The 21,238-nt window shown below is 37.9% G+C and overlaps 1 protein-coding gene across 1 annotated transcript in view; it reads right to left on the bottom strand.

Annotated features, from left to right (window-relative positions):
- Nucleotides 1–21,238, bottom strand: part of erbb4b (erb-b2 receptor tyrosine kinase 4b) — a 311,401-nt gene that overhangs the window by 72,695 nt on the left and 217,468 nt on the right. Inside the window, exons 7-14 of the mRNA XM_030758147.1 lie at nt 20,454–20,595; nt 18,474–18,587; nt 17,985–18,111; nt 16,806–16,879; nt 12,327–12,417; nt 10,944–11,143; nt 4,474–4,606; nt 495–588 (exon numbers count right to left, since the gene is read on the bottom strand). Of these exons, the coding sequence (XP_030614007.1) occupies nt 495–588; nt 4,474–4,606; nt 10,944–11,143; nt 12,327–12,417; nt 16,806–16,879; nt 17,985–18,111; nt 18,474–18,587; nt 20,454–20,595 (975 nt within the window). The remainder of the gene's footprint in view (nt 1–494; nt 589–4,473; nt 4,607–10,943; nt 11,144–12,326; nt 12,418–16,805; nt 16,880–17,984; nt 18,112–18,473; nt 18,588–20,453; nt 20,596–21,238) is intronic.

Raw genomic sequence — 21,238 nt, forward strand, 5'->3', positions numbered from 1 at the left:
CCAATAGTCAAGCTATTTAATAATTGACAATTGGACTGCTAACACACCAATTATTCATAGTTTATAGTAATAACATGCATGTACAACATGCACTCAAATGATTTTGAGTTGGATATCCGCAACTCAAAATCATTTGGCTTGTGAAAGAAGCAATGCTCTACTTTTCCCCAGCCTGGTTCCTCCAGTTTCATTGTTTCATTGACACATTAGACACATACAGTAGGTGTCTAGAACTTTGGGGACAAAATCCACTGTCCTTGTTTTGTGTATTTTGTGTTTTGAATTTTACTTTTTGTCACTATAAGGACACAGCATTTTAAGTTCCTCAGATAGTATACTACTACTACTTATGTTACATGATATTCTCATGCTGCACAGAAGCATTTCCAAATTGCTTAAAAAGCCCTCTTCACTTTCTATGTTAAGAGCAGATACGTGTATGGAAATAATGCTTTGGTCTGCCTCAATATTGATGTATGTAGTAGCAAACTTACCGGGCCGTGGCAGGTCAAAGAGTCTTCATCAGCTCTTTCACACTGGGCATCACACTCCACACACACTGACCCATTGGCATATTCTCGAATATCCCTGACAGAAATGGAGAAAAGTGAGAAAAGAATGAGTTTGATTGATGCGAAGCGAAAGAGAAGCATTAACGAGAAACAAGTTGGGGAGCAAAACATTATTTCTGAGATAACAGGTACAAGCAACCATTCTTTGCTGGAGTAGCTGGTATAAAGAAAAAAATGTTAAATGATAAAAACTTGAGGCTTGATAAAGACCCCACTCTGTTCATTTGATCAAATCTTTCAGCTGTTCTATTTAGTATAAATCTGTTGTTACCAAGCAACATACAAATATTTATTTTCAACAGAACTGATATGTTCTTGTAAAATCAAAGAATGGCTCAAATGATATATACTTTTTGTATTATGCTGGTGTCATGTTTAGGCTGTAAATATAAAATCGATGTTTTTACATCAATGCCACTAAATCCTAAAAGAAGTAATTATGATACAAAGTGACGCACACTGCAGGTAATTACAGTTTAATAATAAACTAATTCTTCGTGTTTTCTGTTTGACCTCTGATATCATTGTTGTTTGACACACTATATGGTTAATGCTAAAAAAGCACCCATGAAGAGAAATTTCTCTGACCATAAACTACCTAAAGCGAGAATGTTCTCTTTAAGGCACTTTTCATTGTGTAAAGCACATCTGTGAATCAGCTGATATCTTTTATTAGTAATATCAGAATCAGTCTGGGGCAGATGTAACCCTGTAAGAGCAACACATGCAGTACACCCCCCCCCCCCCCCCCCCCCCCCCCCCCACGCACACACACACACACACACAGAACCCACAAGAATTGTAACCAGTTAGCTAAGCATAACACTGGAACCATCACTCAGGGGATCAGTGAAGTTGAATGGTGCAGGACCTGTGAGGGGTGCCACATTTTCAAAAATCAATTGAATAAAGTGTCTTGTTATTTAATTTCTGCAATCCATTTATAATTGCACAACACCAGAGTGGCCTAGAAAAAGGTTTTAAATTTGACCGAACTGCAACTAAGTTGGCACTTTGCCTTCATCACTTCAGGAAAGGGAAAATGAAATTGGGGTACTTCTCTTTTTGGCCAGTGAGGAAACACAGAATGTTCTTGGCTATAGAAAATAAAAAAATTGCTAACCCAGTGGGAACTAAATCATCTTAGTATTAATTATGCTTCATCGGCCTTCATAAAACCTTCCAGGAGGCAAGGAAGGTAAGCTTTTGTCTGAGTGTGTGCTGTTTGGAATAATAACGGCTGCAATATAGCTGGAAGATATCATGAATGCTTAGGGCTTATAGGACATAGTGTTCTACTATGATCCATTTTCCTCCATTTGCCATATTTCTTTTATTTTCTGTCTGTCATAGGCAAAGATAAAGTAACAGATTCCCAGTGACTTAAAAAGAATTTAATAAATACTGCCCATGTTTAAACTACATGTTATAATATACCTCACAGTACTCATGCCTGCCCAACAAAATTGCTACAACATAGCCTTAAACCACAAAAAGACATTTGATTGTTCAAATAAAATAAAAGCACAACCAGCCATGAAATATTCCAACTATTGCAAGGACCGTGACTGTGCTAAAATGGCAAAGGATTTGGGCTGCATTCACTGAATTTTTGTGTCTGATGAATGAAGTGCCAGTTGTGCGGGTAACGTTGACGGTGTAGGTGATACTGACGTGTAGGTGGACAGGTAGGCAGGGCGTGGCCCCGTGCGCAAGCAGTGACTGTGACACGCAGTGACACGCCTAGCCCCCCTGCCCTAATGACACCTTCTGGTCCTCCTCAGTCCTCTCCAATGTGGCCACCAAACTTTTGTGATCAACATGCAACTGAACTTAAAAAGCATCTTTCCAGCAGTTCTGCAGGCTAAAAACACCTAAAATTTCATTAATAAAACTCCCTGGGGGGAGCAGGTCTTTCATTAGGAGGTAGATAGCATCAAGATAAATTCTTTTAAAGTCAAGGGACCTCTATTGTTATGACACTCTGCAGGGGTGCCTTTTAAATCAAAAATTAGCACCACTTCTTAAATTGTTCTTCTCACCCCCTGGCTCTTAATATCATCCCCAGTAAACAGAACAATACTGTTTAAGTCAAAAACTAAAGAGCCGTGGGCTGTTCAAGTAAACTTTTGATGAGAAGGTGGTGCAGCAGGTGTTAAAAATCAAGGAATTTAATGTTATAAAATGTTTTATGTGTCAATTTATTTTTGACATTAAAGTCTAATTAAAAAAATGCATAAAATCAATAATTCAAATCAAAACTATTGATAGTATTTTTTATGATCATTCTGTAATTTCTGATGTGTTTGACTTATCAGTTACTTAGATGGACTGTAGCATGTTCCTGCCATTGTTGACTTTAGTACTATTAGCAGAACTGTATTCTCATGATTTTGCCACTAAATGACCCATTGAGTGTCAAGTGCACCTACTAGACGGCCTCCTGTTGGAGAAGGTAATAAACGATCCCTCTGTTGGAACATATAATCAATTTCCTTTTTTGAGTACACTGATATTGATACTAATGTTGATTTTTTTTAAAAAAATGTTAAATACAAAATAAACAGTTTCATACTGTTTAATCTGTGTGTTTTGGGCCAAATTTAAAAGATTTCATTGGCAACCAACCAAGAAAATAAAAGGCACCTTGTAGGGCAGTGAACAAAGCTAAACCATTAGTTCTTACCTAGTTATTCCATGTGTTTTATTTTATTCGTGCACATGCTGAGATTTCCCCTTGGCTATAATAGAGCGCAAGATTTCCTTCAGTTTTTGAAGTGTATACGTTTTGCTCCACCAGTGTCTGTCAATTCAACAGCCTCAAGTCGGTGACATGAAAAACATTATTGGTTGCTGTCAAAGACTGATCATAGATGATGGTCATACGAATGTGTTGATGTTAGAGTAAAGCTTTATCATTTTGGAATGGATAAAGCAGGCTAACATTCAACTTCTGGAATGGCCTTCCCAAAGCCCCGACATCAACCCAATTGAAAATTTGTGGACCAGGTTTGTGTCAACAAATTGTTTAATTTAAACGAACGCTGCCAATTCTGCCAAGAAAAGTAGTCAATTATCCAGCCAGAATTTTGCCAGGGGCTTGTTGATGGCTATCAAAAACATCTGGTTGAGGTGCAACTTGCTAAGAGATTTTTAACCAAATACTAGTGGGGGTGTATGTATGCTTTTGACCCTGTGTGGATTAGAGAAAATCCAAAACGATTAAAAAATTGTGTATCTAGTTCTTGTTTTTTAAAATCATTAAAGATTTATGCAGTATAATCATTCCTCCTTGGAAAAAGAACAGTTCAGAGAGTGAACGTGTTTTTCGTTGGGGCTCTGTTCACATGGTGTGCTAAAAGTGTTGCTTGAGATTCCATTTGACTGTCAAGAAGCTGAAGAGTAATCATTAACTAAGCATTTTGGGAGACTTTTATAGCAGCAGCAAGATGTGTTTGGCATCTTAACAAAACAATGAGAAAGTAAAGTTTGGTGGGAACACAGTTTGATCAAGCAAAGTCTCAGTGAGAAGCAAACAAACCTTGTTTTTTTCACATTGTGTCACTGATAATAAACAGGCCATTTTTTATCTATGATGTCATGCTGATGCTGGCTTGCTTTGCTTGTTTTGTCCCCTTATTTATTATTTGTTAAAATAAAATTTTTAATCTGTAGATGTTGCCACTGACACTGCTTTACTTTTTTTTTGGTTGGTTTAAATCAAACTGTCAAAGGTAGATTAGAGGACAACAGATTTACTTCTTCAGTCAATGCCCCATCTGCTTTCTCTCAGTCAGTCCAGTAGCAACAGTAAAACTCAGCCTCAAATCATACATCCACCTCCACCTTCTATGTCAGCACTGCATCTGAATGCATGTGTGCAAGCATATTCAGGACTCACCCCTCATAAAGATTGCAGGTTTGTACACATGTTCGTCCACGACTGAAGTATCGGCAGGACAGGCATTGGTCTGGGCCGGGACCCCAGCAACCAGCATCTGAACACAGTGGGTCACACACCATGCGCTCCTTGGCTGTTCAATACACATATAAACAAAGAAGGCAAAAATTATACTCATGTAGCATGCAGCTGAGCTTTGATGACTCAGTGTCAGACGCAATGAATAAACCCTAAATTCCCCCAAATTATCTGGGAATAAAATTAGCAAAATAATCCTATTATTTATGAAAAGACACAGGGCTAGATTTACTAAGGCACTTGCAATTTGCGAGGGCTTATTTTTTGCATTAAATTTCTCCGCCTCCACAGAGCAGATGTTCATTTGCTTGGCCTATAAAAGCTATGGGTTTTTTTTTTTCCTTCTGGGGACTAAACAATGGCAAAAATAATTGCAGCAAGACAGAGGAAAAAGGTGTGCTTCTGAAACACGTGCTAAAGGATAAAGTGGTTTCTCTTCAGTAAACAAGACATTGTCAAACAATATGCTGTACACTAAAGAGTGACAGAATAATTACCCTCTTGGATGAACTAAAAGACGACCTAGTTCCTTCCACAAAATGCTCTCGTGTACCCCAGAAACTTTTTAAAACATCATATTAATTAATTCATCAAAGGACTGGGTTGGCACTTCACTGTGAGTGTATAATGGTCTATATGCACAGTGTGTCTACAGTACTGACTGATATTTTGCAATTAAAAAAGAATGGCGCTGGGTTGCTTCATTGTAAAATTCCGGGCAAACAATGACAAGTGAGATTCCAATTTTTTTTAATTAGCTTTAATAAGAAAGAGAAACAGTAACTGGTTTCAAAGCAGAAGGCCTTAGCTTCACATTAACAGTGAGTGTTGTTTGGATAGCCATGTAAACCAATACTAAAAGCCACCTGTGATGCAAAAATACAAATGTTAAAGCTGTAACTCTGATCTACTTTGCTGCATTCAATCACGTAAAGAAAACGCTCCTTTCTCTCATCTCATTCATAGCGAACAATCTGTTCTCTGTGTTTCTGCCTCAGTGTTTTTCATATAGCACCAACTGACTCAGGCTATTACATCTGCTCTATAATGGCCTGGATGTGTTATCTCTTTCTGTCTCTCGCTCTTGTCCCCCTCTAGCACTCAGTTCTACAGAGGTTGCTACATTTCAGAACATTACAGTGACAAAATGAGTGTTGAAGTAACATGGTGACAGTGCTACAGATACACTATGAACTTTTATCATCCCGCCTGCATCTGACAAGATTACCCCCCTTGTTGCTCTTCTCTTCTCTTCTCTTCTCTTCTCTTCTCTTCTCTTCTCTTCTCTTCTCTTCTCTTCTCTTCTCTTCTCTTCTCTTCCTCTTCTCTTCTCTTCTCTTCTCTTCTTCTTCTCTTCTCTTCTCTTCTCTTCTCTTCTCTTCTCTTCTCTTCTCTTCTCGATAGCCAATGGTTATAGAACATGGTTATAAAAGGGCCCCTGCTGTTTTTGCCAGCCTGGCTACATGGAAGCCAAGGGCTATGCCTTAGTGTCAGCCATAGCCTTGTTCCAAATGTTTAAAAATTCAGACAGAAAGATGCAAATACATAAAGAAAATGAAGTTTCCTTTTGAGGGAAGAGGATGAAAGCTTTGCCTTTCGCAAGAGACAAAACCACTTCTGTCAGGCTTCCAGCCTCATAGGTAAACTGACCAGGCAGAAGGAAATGAGGAAAAGGGAGAAAGATTGGTGCAAGATATAAGCAAGGGGGAAGTAGTGGTTGCATGACTTTTTAACTATACAACAAGATCAAAAACATATCACCTTCAGATGTTTCTGACATGACAAACTTACAAAAGCCCTGACAGGTTCCTTTTTGAGACTCAAGGAAGACAAAAGAATAGGCTATGATCATGATTGCTATAAAGACAGAGAAAAGAAAGAAAGAGAAAAACAAACAGTAAAGAAAAACCTGTCCCTGAACAGCAGTGATTAACAAGGCTGAGGGGAGAGATTTAGCTGGAACTCAACTGCTCAATTTCAGGCACCTCTCTTTTCTGTATTACAGGCAGCACTGAAAGCAAAGCAGTCATTGAAATGGCTAAAGAGAACAGAGGGGCAGCTAGAGAGGTAATTTTTTTTCATATGCAACATGGGAGAACAAATGATGTATTTTAGAAAATGTATCTTGTTTAAAGACCAGTGTTCATTTAATAGGAGTAATGAAATAATGAGCCAACACGAGAAACTCTATGTTGACTATTTTCCCAAACAATACATCTGTGTTCCACTCAGTTTAGCAAACAAATCTTTGAATTGTACGATTTTACATTTTGAGATCAGTGGGAGTATTTCTTGCAGCTTTTATCAAATTTTTTACTGAGAGAAATTCCCTCCTTATATAAGTTTGAGTGAGTCATGTTTGCCCTTTTCCCAGTATTTTGACTTAGCACAGGTGCTACTGACAATCTCTTAAAGCTAAAATATTATGTAAATTCACCTAACATAATCAGCATCATACTTACACAAGAACTGCAACATTTCCATTTTGATTATTTTATTCTTTAATGTACAAAAATGTAAAATAATGCAAAAACTAGGGACATTATAATTTAACTGTGCCACAGTGAGGTGAGATAAACTATTTTGATGCAACTTATTTGGCGTTAAACATGAGTTAAAGTCTTTCATACAATCTGAAGAATATTAATGAAAACTGTCCTGCTTGGTGGTATATCTCTTCTCTCAGTACAAACCTGGCTTATTAGTGATACCTGATTAAACTATGCAAATATGCAAAGATGTTGGACTGCCTAAAATCACATGTAAACAAATCCAAAGAAATCATAACTGTACTTTAATAGCAGATACCATGATTGTATTCCTAGTTTTATTTGGTAGTGCATATACATATAGTGCTAAATTTCTACTCTAACTACTATGAAAACTGGTTGTCTTGGTTTCAAGTTTCAGCAACTACTTAAATCACTACAACCACATGCATATTCACAAGAACATTCTTTGCTGCACTGTAACAGTGTGATAGCTGCCCTTTTCTAGCCCCATGAGGTTCAGTCGAGTTTAGACACACAAACACACACTCTGATGCACACATGGAGAACCATGTCAAGTATGTGACTCTTGAAACTAACCCAAAGTCTTCAAAGACTCTAAAGTGTGTGTGTGTGTGTGTGTGTGTGTGTGTGTGTGTGTGTGTGTGTGTGTGTGTGTGTGTGTGTGTGTGTGTGTGTGTTCAACAGTGAGGAACTGCCAAGGGGAAAGGAGCACATGAACAGTGAAAAGGGGCCAACTCAATAATGCAAATACTGGCTCATTAATGAACATTATACATAAATGAATAATGTTTTAACACTTGTGGCAGTGATATAATAAAGCTCTTCCATTTTTAGAAACGCAATCTTTATCTCACCAAATCAGTTATTTGCCTAATTTAATTTTTGCTAAACCTTGCTCTCTCTGAATGGCCGTGATGCTAATTTGTTTAATTATGGAATTATTGTTTTTAGTGTCCTTCAGAAGCTATTGCGATAATAGCTACCACTCATGAGACAGACATGCTATAACGGATACATATGTAACATATATTTCTACTAATATTTTTTTCTACTATTATATATTAGGTTCATGTCCCAAAATCCTTCTATCAGTGCCAAATACAGTAATTCCTTTAAAGCAAATGACTTTGCTTTAAGAGAAGACTGAGTGATAATTTATAAGGCAGAATTTTGTCTAATGTTAATTTCTTATAAGCTCAGTGATTCCAACTCCTTTTAAATATATTCTACACTACACGTTGAATATATTTGTTTCTTTTCTTTAGTGTACAACCAATTTTTAAATGTGAACATGTTCGAGAAAGAAAAATGGAAAAAAAGAGTACTCTCAATGGTGCCTGAAGCTAGACAGCTAGTGTTAAATTAACAGCTAAAATATGTAAATGTATCATGGTTGTACAACACAGAGGTCATTCAGCACACCGTTAGAAGTCAAATATGTCCTACTACCAGAGGATATCCAGAATCAGAGAGTAGAAAATACTTTTCATACAGTTTCTCTGTTTTGAAAACTGTTCAGGAGCCGCAGTCCATTGATCTTGTCTTGTGGTAGATTTCACTTATACTAACTCTTGACTATACAAGACATAGTAGCAGTGGCGCAGTGGGTAGGTGTTCTCCTTGCAGCTGGAGGGTTGCTGGTTCGAGCCCCTTTTCCCTGCGCTGCATCCTTGGGCAAGACACTTAAACCACATTGCCTAACGGTAGTGCTGGCCTCTAGCTGCATGACTGCAGATGCTCATCTCTGGATGAGTGATCTGGAACGATCATTTCGTTGTGTGTCTTGTGCGCGCAATGACAATGAGTTGAATCTAATCTAATCTACAAAACCTCCATTTAGGACATACACACATATAACTTTTTAAGCCACCATAAATGATTAGACTATGATTGGTTCCGTTTGTGTAGACTTGCAAACATAATTATCATAACAATGATCAGGAAAGAAAGTGTGCATCGGGATGTAGCAATTATAACCAAAGCAGACAGATAAACCTGCCAACAAAAAGCTGCTCAGTCTGCAGCAAACACATGTAACTGCACCATGACTGGATGAGCGCTTCAAAACACGCCTCAGAAATCTTCAGCTTCAGCTTTTGTCAGTATCAAAGTAAAGACAGTTATAGATCAGCACATCCACAAGTGCACAGTAGAAATAACAGCTGTAGTTAAACTGATAGTGATTTTTGATTTATTCATAAAAAGATATACTATACAAAAGCAAATATTTTACTTTGAACTCCATTTCACACTTTGATCCTGTTTAGCAGAGTTAGATTAATATAAAATATAAATAAACTAATAAATTATAGTCTGATTTAGCTATAGTGAATTAGCTCCAGCTGTGGTGTAGAGTTTAACGAGTCAACAATTATATAGTTTAAAGGTTTTGTTTTAGTTACATAAGCATAGGATTTAGGATAGGATACTTAAAAAGTTGATAATCAGCATTTAATCAAAGCATTTCCATAAACAGTGAAGAGAATTTTTAGTAATAACCACAGATACCAGAAAGAGCTCTGCTAGTCTCTTTATGAACACTATTAAGATTTGTAAATAAACAAATATATAAATGTAACAAACTAATTTTTTAAAAATCTTTTTTGAAGAAAACTGTACAAGAAATATTTTAGCAGTGATAACAGACAACAGATAGATGTGTGGCGTATCTCTGTGGTCTGCAGGTCTAGGGAAGAGCCCACAGTCAAGGATCTACAACAGACATAACTAAAGTTAAGCTGCTGGTTAGCTGCACAGAGATAACCGCAAACCATAAAAACATAGCATACGTAGCACACAGCAGCTACAAGGATGGTGTGTAATATAGTCATAATACTCTTTAAAAATGACAGCAACAACCTTAACTGTTTCTTCAGACACTAGTTCACTTAGTTGTCACGTTGTACAAAGACAGCCTGTCACAGCCTCTTCTCCTGCGCACTCCACAGACTGCCTGTTCACAGAATCTGTAATATTATCTGAATGAACAATTTCAGTGGAGTCTGAATCCACAGTGAGCCCAGCTCTGCAGCCATATGGGTACTTGGTTAAGATTTTTTTTTTTTTTTAAATCGTAAAAGGTATGTGACGCTGTACAACAGATTAATGGGACAGGAGTGAGACTTCAAAACTTGCCTTTGAATCCTCCGTTTTTAAAGATTTATTCACTAGTAAAGTAATCCAGTGACATTTGTCAGTATTTCCACCGGTACTCATAAAACAATAACTGTTGATAGTTAATGCATCAAACTTTATTTTTCAAACTGTAGACAAATATGGTTAAAAACAGCTCTTATGTTGCTGCCATGGTGTAACTTGGTTTAACGCAGTAACCTGAACTGTCCATCAAAGTGACCAATCACATTAGGCTCCACTCAAACAGTCAAAAGTCAGTTGCTTCCAGCAAGCAGGATTCAGCTCCAAGCGCAGAGAGTTTCCGACGAGAGCGTGAAACTGTGAAATGTGCGGTGACTTTTTTTTGCACGTGGCTGTTGAATTCTAAGAGCATGGGTTGTTGAATTTACATGTGGGAATGAATACCAGCACTCACGAAATTAATTATTTGCTTAGATTATGTTTTTTTTTTTTTCTCATGCGTGACTTTTGACATAAATATAATTACATAGCTCTCTAAGCAAGATATATACTTTCTTTTTTGTTACAGCTTTGTAGAATTAGATACACAATCTAAATGGGGACGTGAATCTCACACAATTCAACACCATGTGTCTCCAATGGGCAAAGCAAGGTAAAAAAGTTTTGATAATCATTCTTTTTTGTGTTGGTACAGCAACCCATGAGATATGATCATTTTCTTGTATTTTACCAAATATTTAGCATTCAGATGTTTAGAATGATTGTGTTGTGGCATTAACTTACAGCACTCCTGTGGACTTCTGTTGTTGCGAATGAGAACCTTTTGGTTTGTAGCATGGAACAGTCTTGTCCAATTGACAGTACTGTAGTAGCAAAGCTGGCTGTTCTCTGCAATGTGGACATTCCCAGCACTGATCTCTCTCAGAGACTGAAGCTGAAGTGATGTGATCCCCGGCTGCTTCAACACCAGCAGAGAGATCCCACTGAGAGGTAAGAATAGGTGGAGGTGAGAGGGAGATGGGGTCGACAGCAAAGGAAAGGGAGTCAGAGGAGCAGGAGGAGAAGAAATGATGTGACACAGGCACAAAAGAGGAAAAGAGGGGCGGGGGGGGCAGGGAAGAAGATGGATTCATTTCACAGGTTTTGCAGAAATGCTGTTGTGCTTAAACATTACAGTCTACCATTCATCTTCACAGTGCTCTGATTTGTCAAGAAAAATACACTGCATTTTTAATTACTTCTTTTTTTGTTGTGATCACATTAGACTATATGCTGTTGCAATGTGACTTACAAGATGTTTCTAATCATTCTGTCTGCTAGCCACCCCCCCTTCCTTTTTTTTTCTTCAAAGCCTACCCCCAACTATCCTGATATGCCCCACTTGCATGGTTTAAAAATGACAGGATGCCAGTGGGTGTCAGAACCATCAGATAGACAGAGAGCATGCAGGATCAAGCATGGGGCAGGGGTGGGTGGCAGGCTATAATTTGTACTGCAGCCTGCTGTTTCCATCTGCAGGCAGGTGCAGTGCGCATGCACGCGCTCACATGCACAGTCGAGCACACACACAATAACACACATTTCACAGTCAACACTTAATCAGCAGACCCTCACTTTGTTTTCAGCCAAATCCCACTACATTTTTGTTGCAATTTTTTCCAAATTATGAAAAGAAAAATCCCAATGAAATCTAAATGATAAATAATTCTGTGCTATGATTCGGTTAAATAACTAAGTTGTCGTTATAATTGGCACGTTTTAAGCACAGTGTTCTTTAGCAGTAACAAAAATTGCACTTCATACATTAACATGGGACTTGTCCACAGAAGGCTAGCCAACAAAACCACGTTTACTTTCAATTTGCATTAAAATGATTTAACTATATCACCAGAGACAGAAACGTGCGATAGCACCTTGGGACTAAAACCTGCTCGTTCTAATCTTGTTTAAACTGCTGTAGAGTTTGCAACAATGCAAGAACTGTTCAGAAAGCAGCTTTTGTGTTAATTGCCTTTTTTTTTTTTTAGATTTCTGGGGTAGGCTGTGTTTAAACATTATCTGTGTGTTTGTGTATATATATATATATATATATATACTGGGCATGAACTACTTTTAACAATCAAAAAAAAAAAAGGGAATTTCCAAAGTTGTTTTGCGATCAGGTACCTGTACAACGCTCTTCCCCCAATAGTTGCCAGGTTGGAGAAAACACTCAAGTCTGTCATGTTGTCAGGCCATGACTGGATGTTTAGAAAACCTAAACAAAGACAGGGATGAACATGGGTTATAAATCCACATGAGTACTGACAGATTAGAATCGCCTGTCTATCATACTGTCCACTTCCACAGTGACAAGAATAAAATGAGTAGGGAAAACCGGCATCTCTCTAGAACTAGCAACATTCCAGAAACAAAGCAACCACACCACCTGAGCCTCATCTGAAAGCAGCCAAGCACTTCCAAGCCAGATAAATCTCTGGCACGGCAATGCCACAGAGGAGTTTGGTGCCAGCTTTAACAAGTCTGACTTATCAATATTTTTGCATTTCCTTTATTTGCCTCTCTGCTGTTAAATCATTTAGGAGATAAAATCAAAAGCTGAGAAAATGGCCGTGGCTCATTTAGGATTTTTAATAATAGATTCAGAAATATGAAATATTTATTAGAAAAACAGTAGGGTGCTACAATCCCCAAGCCAACACCAGAGGACAAACAACACAGTTGGATGAGGCTATGAGACCAAAGGCAAATCCACAGTGGGTAGAAGAGCAGAGGTAAGGGGGGAGGACACGGAGGTGGAAGGAAGCAAAGTCCAGGCGAATATTATTGCATGTATAAAAAAAAAAACATGCCATACTCCAGTCAATAAACAGTATCAGACTCCATTATACTACACTGTGTGATTTCTTCCCACAGGATGCATAATTTTGTTGGTCCAGAAAGGGAGGAATGGCAGAGAAAGGTAAGCAGAGTTGTGGAATAACAATGCCACTCTTGGCTTGTTGACAAACAGGTTTCAACCTCCTCTTTATCAGTTCATGGACATCATTGTGTTTGTCAGTCCCACCGCAGCAATGACAGGGTCTCACAAATGCTTATTTAAAGTGTTTAATGAGGAAATGTACAAAACAGGTAATTATGTGGAATCATACATGATTTCTTGTCATACTAGTTTTTGTTAAGCACAAGTACAACAGTTACTACCAAAAAGGTAGAAAATTTGTATTTTTTTCAACTTCCCAAAATGGAAAATATATTTTTTAGGTAATTTACATCCATAGCCCTTTTCTTCTTTTTTAAAGAGAATATTTAATGAGAGCATCTTAATGGCAGCCATTAGGATAAAAGAGGAATTTCTTCCATTATAACCCATTATGAGGTATTCACACAGAATCCTAAATGTATTGCTGGGGAATGGTGGTTTGTAAAAGGTAATTGCTCTTTGGTATTTGTCCATCTTGTTTCTCATGATGTGCAGTTTATGATGCTGTGAGTGCCTCTTAGCCCAGAGGCAGCAGTTCTATAGAATCGTTAGTGCTGTACTTGTCAACACTAATTGTTTTAATGACAAAACCTGCAGTGCTGAGGCACCTCACTGTTCTGGCGCAGTGCTGTTTCATAGGGCTTTGGGTGTTCTCTACTCATGATGCTACTGTCTGTTGAACTCTTGTCAGTTCTAATGTAGGCATGAGGTAACGGAGCACATCTGCTATGTGCTATCTGTACAAGGAAGGCATGGATCGTCAGACAGTGGGTACAGGTGTTGATAAGAAAGGTAAAAATTAATTAATTAATAAATAAAAATAAAAAAAATGGAAGACAGTGGCAATAAGGTTGGTGTTTAAGTTTCACTATGAACAATTGGTGTTTTTGTCCATGGAAAGAAACACGCTAATTGTTTTTTCTTTTTTTTTCAAGAAGCTAAGAAAAACTAGGTTGCTGCTATTTTTTTTTTTACTATCAAGTAATAGTAACTGTCATACATGAATGCCCAAACTACATATATATTAAATATCCTGCAGATCTTTACACATTTCACATTTGCACTTCAAGCAAACTGCTGTTACAACACAAGAAGTAGCAGCTCATGGGAAATGGAGGGAAGTGAGGCTTGCATATGACCATTGCATAGTAAAAGAAACAATAATTCCAAAATGCACAGCAGGCAGTGAGCATCTAAATTATACATGGTGTACCAGGCTATGGCATAATACAATTCTTATAAATAAAAGTAACATTCTATAAAGGTGGCTGAAAGGTTGGCTACGATGACTGTTCGGTTCTATTAACTGCGCTGTATTACTTCACTGTGACACCCATTCAGCAACAAAGACACTCACATGTGATGCAGTCTGTAGTTTGTGTATAATAGATAAAAATACCTCAGTATTGTAAACACGCCACAATAAGAAAGAATGAGTGTTAAAAGTCTTGAGCAGCAGCTACAGATTTTCCTGTGAAGACCTATTAGTAATCAGTCATGTGTGGCTATGTAGACGATACAGAATGGCCAAAAACTTCCATCAGTATAATGGCATCCAATATGTCTTTTTTTTTTTTTTGTCAATAAATAATTGTGTAGAATTAGCAAATATTGTGGGAAATATTAACCTCATTCCTAAACTGTATTTTGGGTGAATAGTATAAAGTACTAAATACTAAACATTTATTAAGGAAATACTTGATATCAAGTAGAGCATAGATGAGAATATGTTACAACAAGTTATCAATTCTGAGGTTCATCGTCCTCGATGTAACTGTTGCTGTGGATTGGCTTTAATATAAATAAAACTGAACTGAATCCTTCTAACTAGTTTGTTTCTAAGCTCTGCTGGAAAAAGTACTGAGCATCTGTGCTATCAATGACCAGCTAGGCTGCCCATGAAGCAAAGCATCAGATGCTTAACAGCAGATCCGACCCTTTTAGAACTCCCCAAAATGGTGGAACCACACCACATAGCGCAATCAATTCCAGAAAAAAACAAGGCAACAAAAATTGCTAGGTAATTTTAAATCATATTCTATTCTATGGCTATAAAATCAGAGTCTTTAAATGATAGCAAACATTGTCTTTAAGTATGTCTCAACAAAACAAAACAAGAAAATATAATTGTGACCCATATTTAAGTGTTCATGCTACTTCTATACAGTAGCAGGCGTGTATTGACATAGGACCACATTTCAGACTGTAGAGACAAGATGAGAGGAGGTGCTAAAGCAGTGCAGACAATCATAAAAGCAAAACACACTAACTTTTTTTTTAACGTGCATTTTCATGCACATGAAAAGATCACTTATCAGTGGTTCATGTTCTGCTGGGGGCCAAATCAGCAGCACACCAATGTGCCCTCAAAATTGCACCGTGGTGCCACTTAGACAAAAAAAAAAAAAAAAAAAAAGCCACAAGCTCACAAGCAAAGGTTAAGAATGCTTAAGTTGTAGTGATTACATTCTGAGTCACAACACTGAGAAACCCACTTATGCTGAATCATGCCAACTGTGCCCACTCTTTGGGTAAAGCCTGACCTGGTAAGGAGCCACTAAAAGAAAAAAAAAAAAAACAGGAGACAAATTTGATCTAGGAGGACGGGTGTGCTGGTGTGGATGATGAAAGCTGTCCTCCTACACAGCTCATTTGAAAGCTAGAGCAATGCTAGTTGTGACCTTGGGGTCATGGATGCAGGTTGCCTGCTTTTGTCAAAAGTCACGTTCTCCTGACAGCTCAGAGAGATGACAAGCTGAGCTGACACACATGTCTGACCACATGGTCGCTGGTTTATGCCCCATCACCTGCTCTCAAACTGTCATCACTAACATCAGAGAAGAAAAACAAAATGCCTTCAAAGTCAAGTTGTGGAGAATGTCTTGGTCAGTTTAAATAGTAAACAATCTGATGTATATGGTTGTTTCCAATAAGGGGAGTGGCATTGATAAAATACTGTTATTTTGGATGCAGTAAATGTAAATGTCATTGTGACATCTTGAACTTATTTTACAAATTTTTTAAAGTATAAATTACATCAAATAAAACTGATGTAATCCTAAGTAAATAAATACTGTTTACATGAAAGGGATGCACTGTTTAATGAGGCATCTGCTTTTGCCATTCATAGCTAAATATCGCCAGTGATATTTTCCAAGAATATTTTCTTACTGCTTGCAGGAATATGACATCAGAGATAAGATGTTTTCTTCTGATGGCATTGTCAAATGTTGGGGTTGGAAGGATGACAGTATACATGCAGCTAAAAACTGGAGGTGGCTTGGGGAGCTGGGGGATTAACGATGTGCACCACATGTTCTGGATCTTTTCTTCATGGTGCGTGAAGGGAGAGCTGGGGCTGTGGGACAAGGCTAGGGACTCCCTGAGGGAGAAGCAGTAGAGAGAAAGAGGAGACTGAAAGACTCATATGATATTCATCTTATTCTGTAATGTCTGTCCTTGGTGTGGACATTCTCAAGGGAAGGGGAAGGGGGATTGAAGAGGACTTGAAAAAACACATATGCTGATGCACTCAAGCATCTATAGGCATTTATATGAAAATTTCATGTTCAAGAAAAGAAGTGACAGTAAGAGTAAATACGTATTTTTTATTTTATTAAATCATATGTGTAAGATGCATGTAGTGCAAATTATACACTCACCTGTAATTTCCCGAACAGTGCGGAATACATTGAGTTTTTCTGGGTCCAAAGCTTCAATGTTATGGTAGACATCCCTGTGAATGAAACGAGAGCTCAGAATGACAAAGACAAATAAAGGGAAGTAAAAGAAAAAAAAAAGTCATTGTTTTAGTATTTTCATCAAATTATTGTAGGGTCTTTACCTTATAACATAAAGTGCCTTGAGGTGACTGTTTGTTGTGATTTGGCGCTATATTAAAAAAACTGAATTGAATTGAATCGATATGTGCAAGGACATTCCTGATCACAGGAAAGAAAACTGCTGCATTTAAGAAGACATACAGCAATGTACAATGCTACCTGAACTGGTAAAGCGTGTATGATTTCTGAGTATACTGTGCTTTATTTATTTATGTATGTGCAAAAATCCATTGAAAAACACATCATTACTTGAATGCACACATATAGTACTGTATAATGCAGACATAGCAAGCCACTTGACATTACTGACAGTAGTAACATTATTCAAATGTATCCATACAATTACCAGTTTGATCCAACTGTGTTTATGTTTTGAGGTGATTATGTTTTATTTCAAATTGCAATTGTTACAGAGTTTTTTTGGTTTTGTTTTGTTTGAGTTTGAGTTTTTCACATTACTGAGTGAAAACTCAATAAAGCAGGCTGAGAACGGAACAAAAGAAAGAGTCAGTCAGCAGGTGCAGCAGTGGAGAAGCTGATACTTTGCCTGTGGCTACTCAAGGGCACAGCTCCAAAGAGATCTATACACAGAGAGGCGACACTCTCGGCACACATGCTCTAAATGTGTCCATCACGGGTGTTCATTTGCTTGTCAACTGAAGAGCATCGTCTATCTTAATTAATAATAGATTCAATCCCCCACTAAATTAAACACGCCATCTATGCTTTGAGACCAACAGGTGCACACTGACTCTGGCTGAAGGCTAAAATGGTCACGGTAGACTTACAGCTGTAATTTCTACTTTTAGGAACTTCGAACTTCTGTGAGGTGTGCACTACCTGTGGGCTCTTTTCAACAACCCATTGTGAGTGCTCAGTGCTTGAATATTTTGACAGAAAGGCTGAATGAACTGGGAAAAGCCATTTTGTATTTAGAGAGATTTTTTTTTTCACTCTTTCTTCAGTCATTCTAAACAGCTGAATGTTCTCAGCTCTCACCCTTTGATTCCAGTAATGAGGAACACCAGGTTGCCATTGATTTTGGTGCAGTTGACAAACTTGTCAATGTTGTTGGAGTCCACTGTCTGAGCAGTCTGTAGGCTGGCTGTACCTATACCATCACATGCTAAACAAAACACAGTGAAACAACAAAGAAAATCCTGCATTAGATGAATTCAATGTTGCCAATATACAAAGCACAAGATAGATTAAGGTTTTGATGTAATCAGTATAATGTGTACTGTTGCTGTGTTTGCCAAAACAAGCCCAGCAGTGAAAATGAATAAAAGTGTATATATACAGATGTTAATTATAATGTGGTCAAAGGTGTATTAATATTCATATGCACCACATAGCTTCTTAGACTTGCCCAACATAAACAACTGAGGTATTACCATAATTAATCATGCTAATAACTTCACAAATAGCTCAATCAGTGGGGTGTTCACAGATTATTTACTCCATCTATAGCATGTGTTTGCAGTTTACCTTTTGGACAGATGTCAGTACAAGGGATGCACATCTTAATGCGATTCTCCTCCACCTCCATCTTGTTACTGGGGCATGCTCTCACACAGGAGCTGTGGTCTACCACAAAGTTATCTGGAAAACAATTCATTGTAAATGTCAAATACAGATGGCTGCTGTTTGTCACACAGGAACATACAGAACAGTAAGTGGCAGTGGAGTGCAGGCAATCACATAAAAAAATAAAAAAAAATGCTGAAAGTGACTTTGAAAGTGACTTTGCCTCACCAATATTTCATTTATTTATCTGGTTATTTATTTATTTACTTATTTATTTTGAATAGACTATAGTTGAACAACTACTACAAGAAAATACAGCAGTAAGGGAATACTTTAATGACACTAAATAGTAAAATGATCATATTAGCCTCTATCTTGTGTCTGTTTAAAAGTAATAATGCCTCCCAAGCGCAGAGCTCCCCTTCCCTCCCTGCTGGTTGGCCTTTTCAGTGATGTTTGAACAGTGTGGGGTGTCCACAATTAGCTCTGGGTGTGGTAAGTGGTTAGCTTGTGGTTATCAGTGGCCACAAAATAATGCATGAATACCACGACTAAAAATGATACACAGGAGTGAGAAGGGATATGGCTTCTAATGCAGACCCAGCAATCTGCTTCCTAATCACCTCTGCTGGCTTTGCAAACAAGGTAGATGGCTTGTCAAGATGAGGTGTTTTAATGAGACTTTGACCATTTATGCACTACTAAGAACTGCAGCTGATCATGTTGTTATCCATCCATCCATTCATACATCCATACATCCATCCATCTTCTTAACCACTCATCCAATCTAGGCTCGTAGGATCGCTTAGCCTAAACCAGCTTTCACAGGGTGAGAGGCAAGGGTACATCCGTGACAGGCCACAAGTCCAAATCCATTACCAATAAAAAACTGTAACAGTAGCGTAAGCATATTTTGCTGGCAAATCACAGAAAAGCAGAAAAGGATGAAACCTCTTTTTCCTCAAGAGATATTGGCTGGCTGTCCTGTTGCAAAAGTCACTGCATCTCAACTCTATGGATTAAAAAAAAATTAAAAATTGTATGGTGAAATTAACCAATCAAAGCACAAAATGAAGGGTTCAAGTTTCTAGAATAAATGTTTTTATGTCCTGCTGGATAAGTCAAGAAAATTATTTCAGGCACGTGAATACATGATGGCCCTATGTTGTTTTGACTACTTATATGCAATGATGTTAATGCAGTGACAGTTATATAAATAAGATTCTGGACTTAAAAAAAACAAACAAAAAAAGGGACACAGAAACAAAAACACATTGTCACTTATTTAGATGTGAGAACCGTCCCTGACAAATGCATCCCTTGCCCCTTATTGTGACCTAAAGTCTAAAACCCAGCTTAACTTATTCTACCTCTAATACTAAACTTGATACTAGTGTTACTCTTAAACAGCCGTTTGCAGAATTTAAAATGTCTTCACTATGCAAAATGTCCTGTTACCCAAATCTAAAATTCAAATTGGTCCTCACAGACATGGGCATAATCACACACTAAGATTATTTCAGGAAAAGATACAAGCTATATTTACATTGCCAGTAGTTGCCCTAAAAATGATCTACCAGCAGTAATGAGAAATTTATGAGAAACCTAAGGAGTAAATGCAATTCAAAAAGCAGCTGCATTTATCTTCTAGTCCAATGCAAACAAGGGTTGTAAAGAATGTAACAGGGATTGCTGCTGCCCATTCCTTCTGCATGCATGTGTGTGTGTACAAGACCATGGCAATCAGCTGCTGGATCGCACATGAATACAGTTGTAAGTATGCACAGTAAACTGAAACTGTGCCATGGAATAAGTACTTAAAGGGTAGATCAGTAGGTTATAAAATGAATGTTTAAAGCACTAGGCATGTATGTACAGTATGCATGTGTATCTGTGTGTATGTGTGTGTGTTTGTTTGTTTGTCCAGGCGATGAGACTTACGTGGACACTTCTTGACACAGAAAGCTCCATAGGTGTACTTTGCCCTGGGGTTATGCTCCAGCTGGAAGGTGGTAGGGTTGTAGACAAATGGCTGAGGACACTGAGTCACACATGCCCCACTGTCATTAAAGTTGGTGCAGGCCTGCAAACATCCACAGAAGTATTTATCAGTATTATTATTGTTGTTGTTGTTATCTTTACATAAAGGGTAATGTAGCACATAGTCACAGATTTTGATTGGATGGCCAAAATTCAAATTTGGTTCCAAGTGTATAGCTACTGCCAGCCTGGCCACAGGTTTGTATTGCTATTTAATCCAGTGTAATGCTTTTACAAGTCCTCAGTGAAATTGGGTGCATGGTGATAGGAAAGAGTATCATTTGAGCTGTCCTGTAGGCATTAAAGCTTTTAATTTTACTTTCTAAACTCTGTGGCTGATGTGGGGAGGAAAAAATTGGCACAGAAAATGTGGGTTGCTATGGTTAAGCCTAAGCTGAACCAAAGTTCTTTTCAAGGGTTTCTTTTTGATATAGAAACAAACATTCTTAGCTTCCACACTTTTGACTGAGAAGATGCATGGCAAATATTTAGTTAATTGAGGTTTGTGAGCGTTAGTTCATGCACAGCTTTATTAAGGTACTGACACAGCATTTCAATCAGGTCAAGGTCTGGACTGTGACTGGGTCATCGCAGCACTTTGATTCTTTTCTTTTTCAGCCTTTCTGTTGTAGATTTGCTGCTGCGCTTGGCATTGCTGTTCTGTTGCACGACCAAACCAGGCCCAA

This window comes from Archocentrus centrarchus, chromosome 21, assembly GCF_007364275.1.
Source record: "Archocentrus centrarchus isolate MPI-CPG fArcCen1 chromosome 21, fArcCen1, whole genome shotgun sequence".
In the NCBI taxonomy this organism is placed as follows: domain Eukaryota; kingdom Metazoa; phylum Chordata; class Actinopteri; order Cichliformes; family Cichlidae; genus Archocentrus; species Archocentrus centrarchus.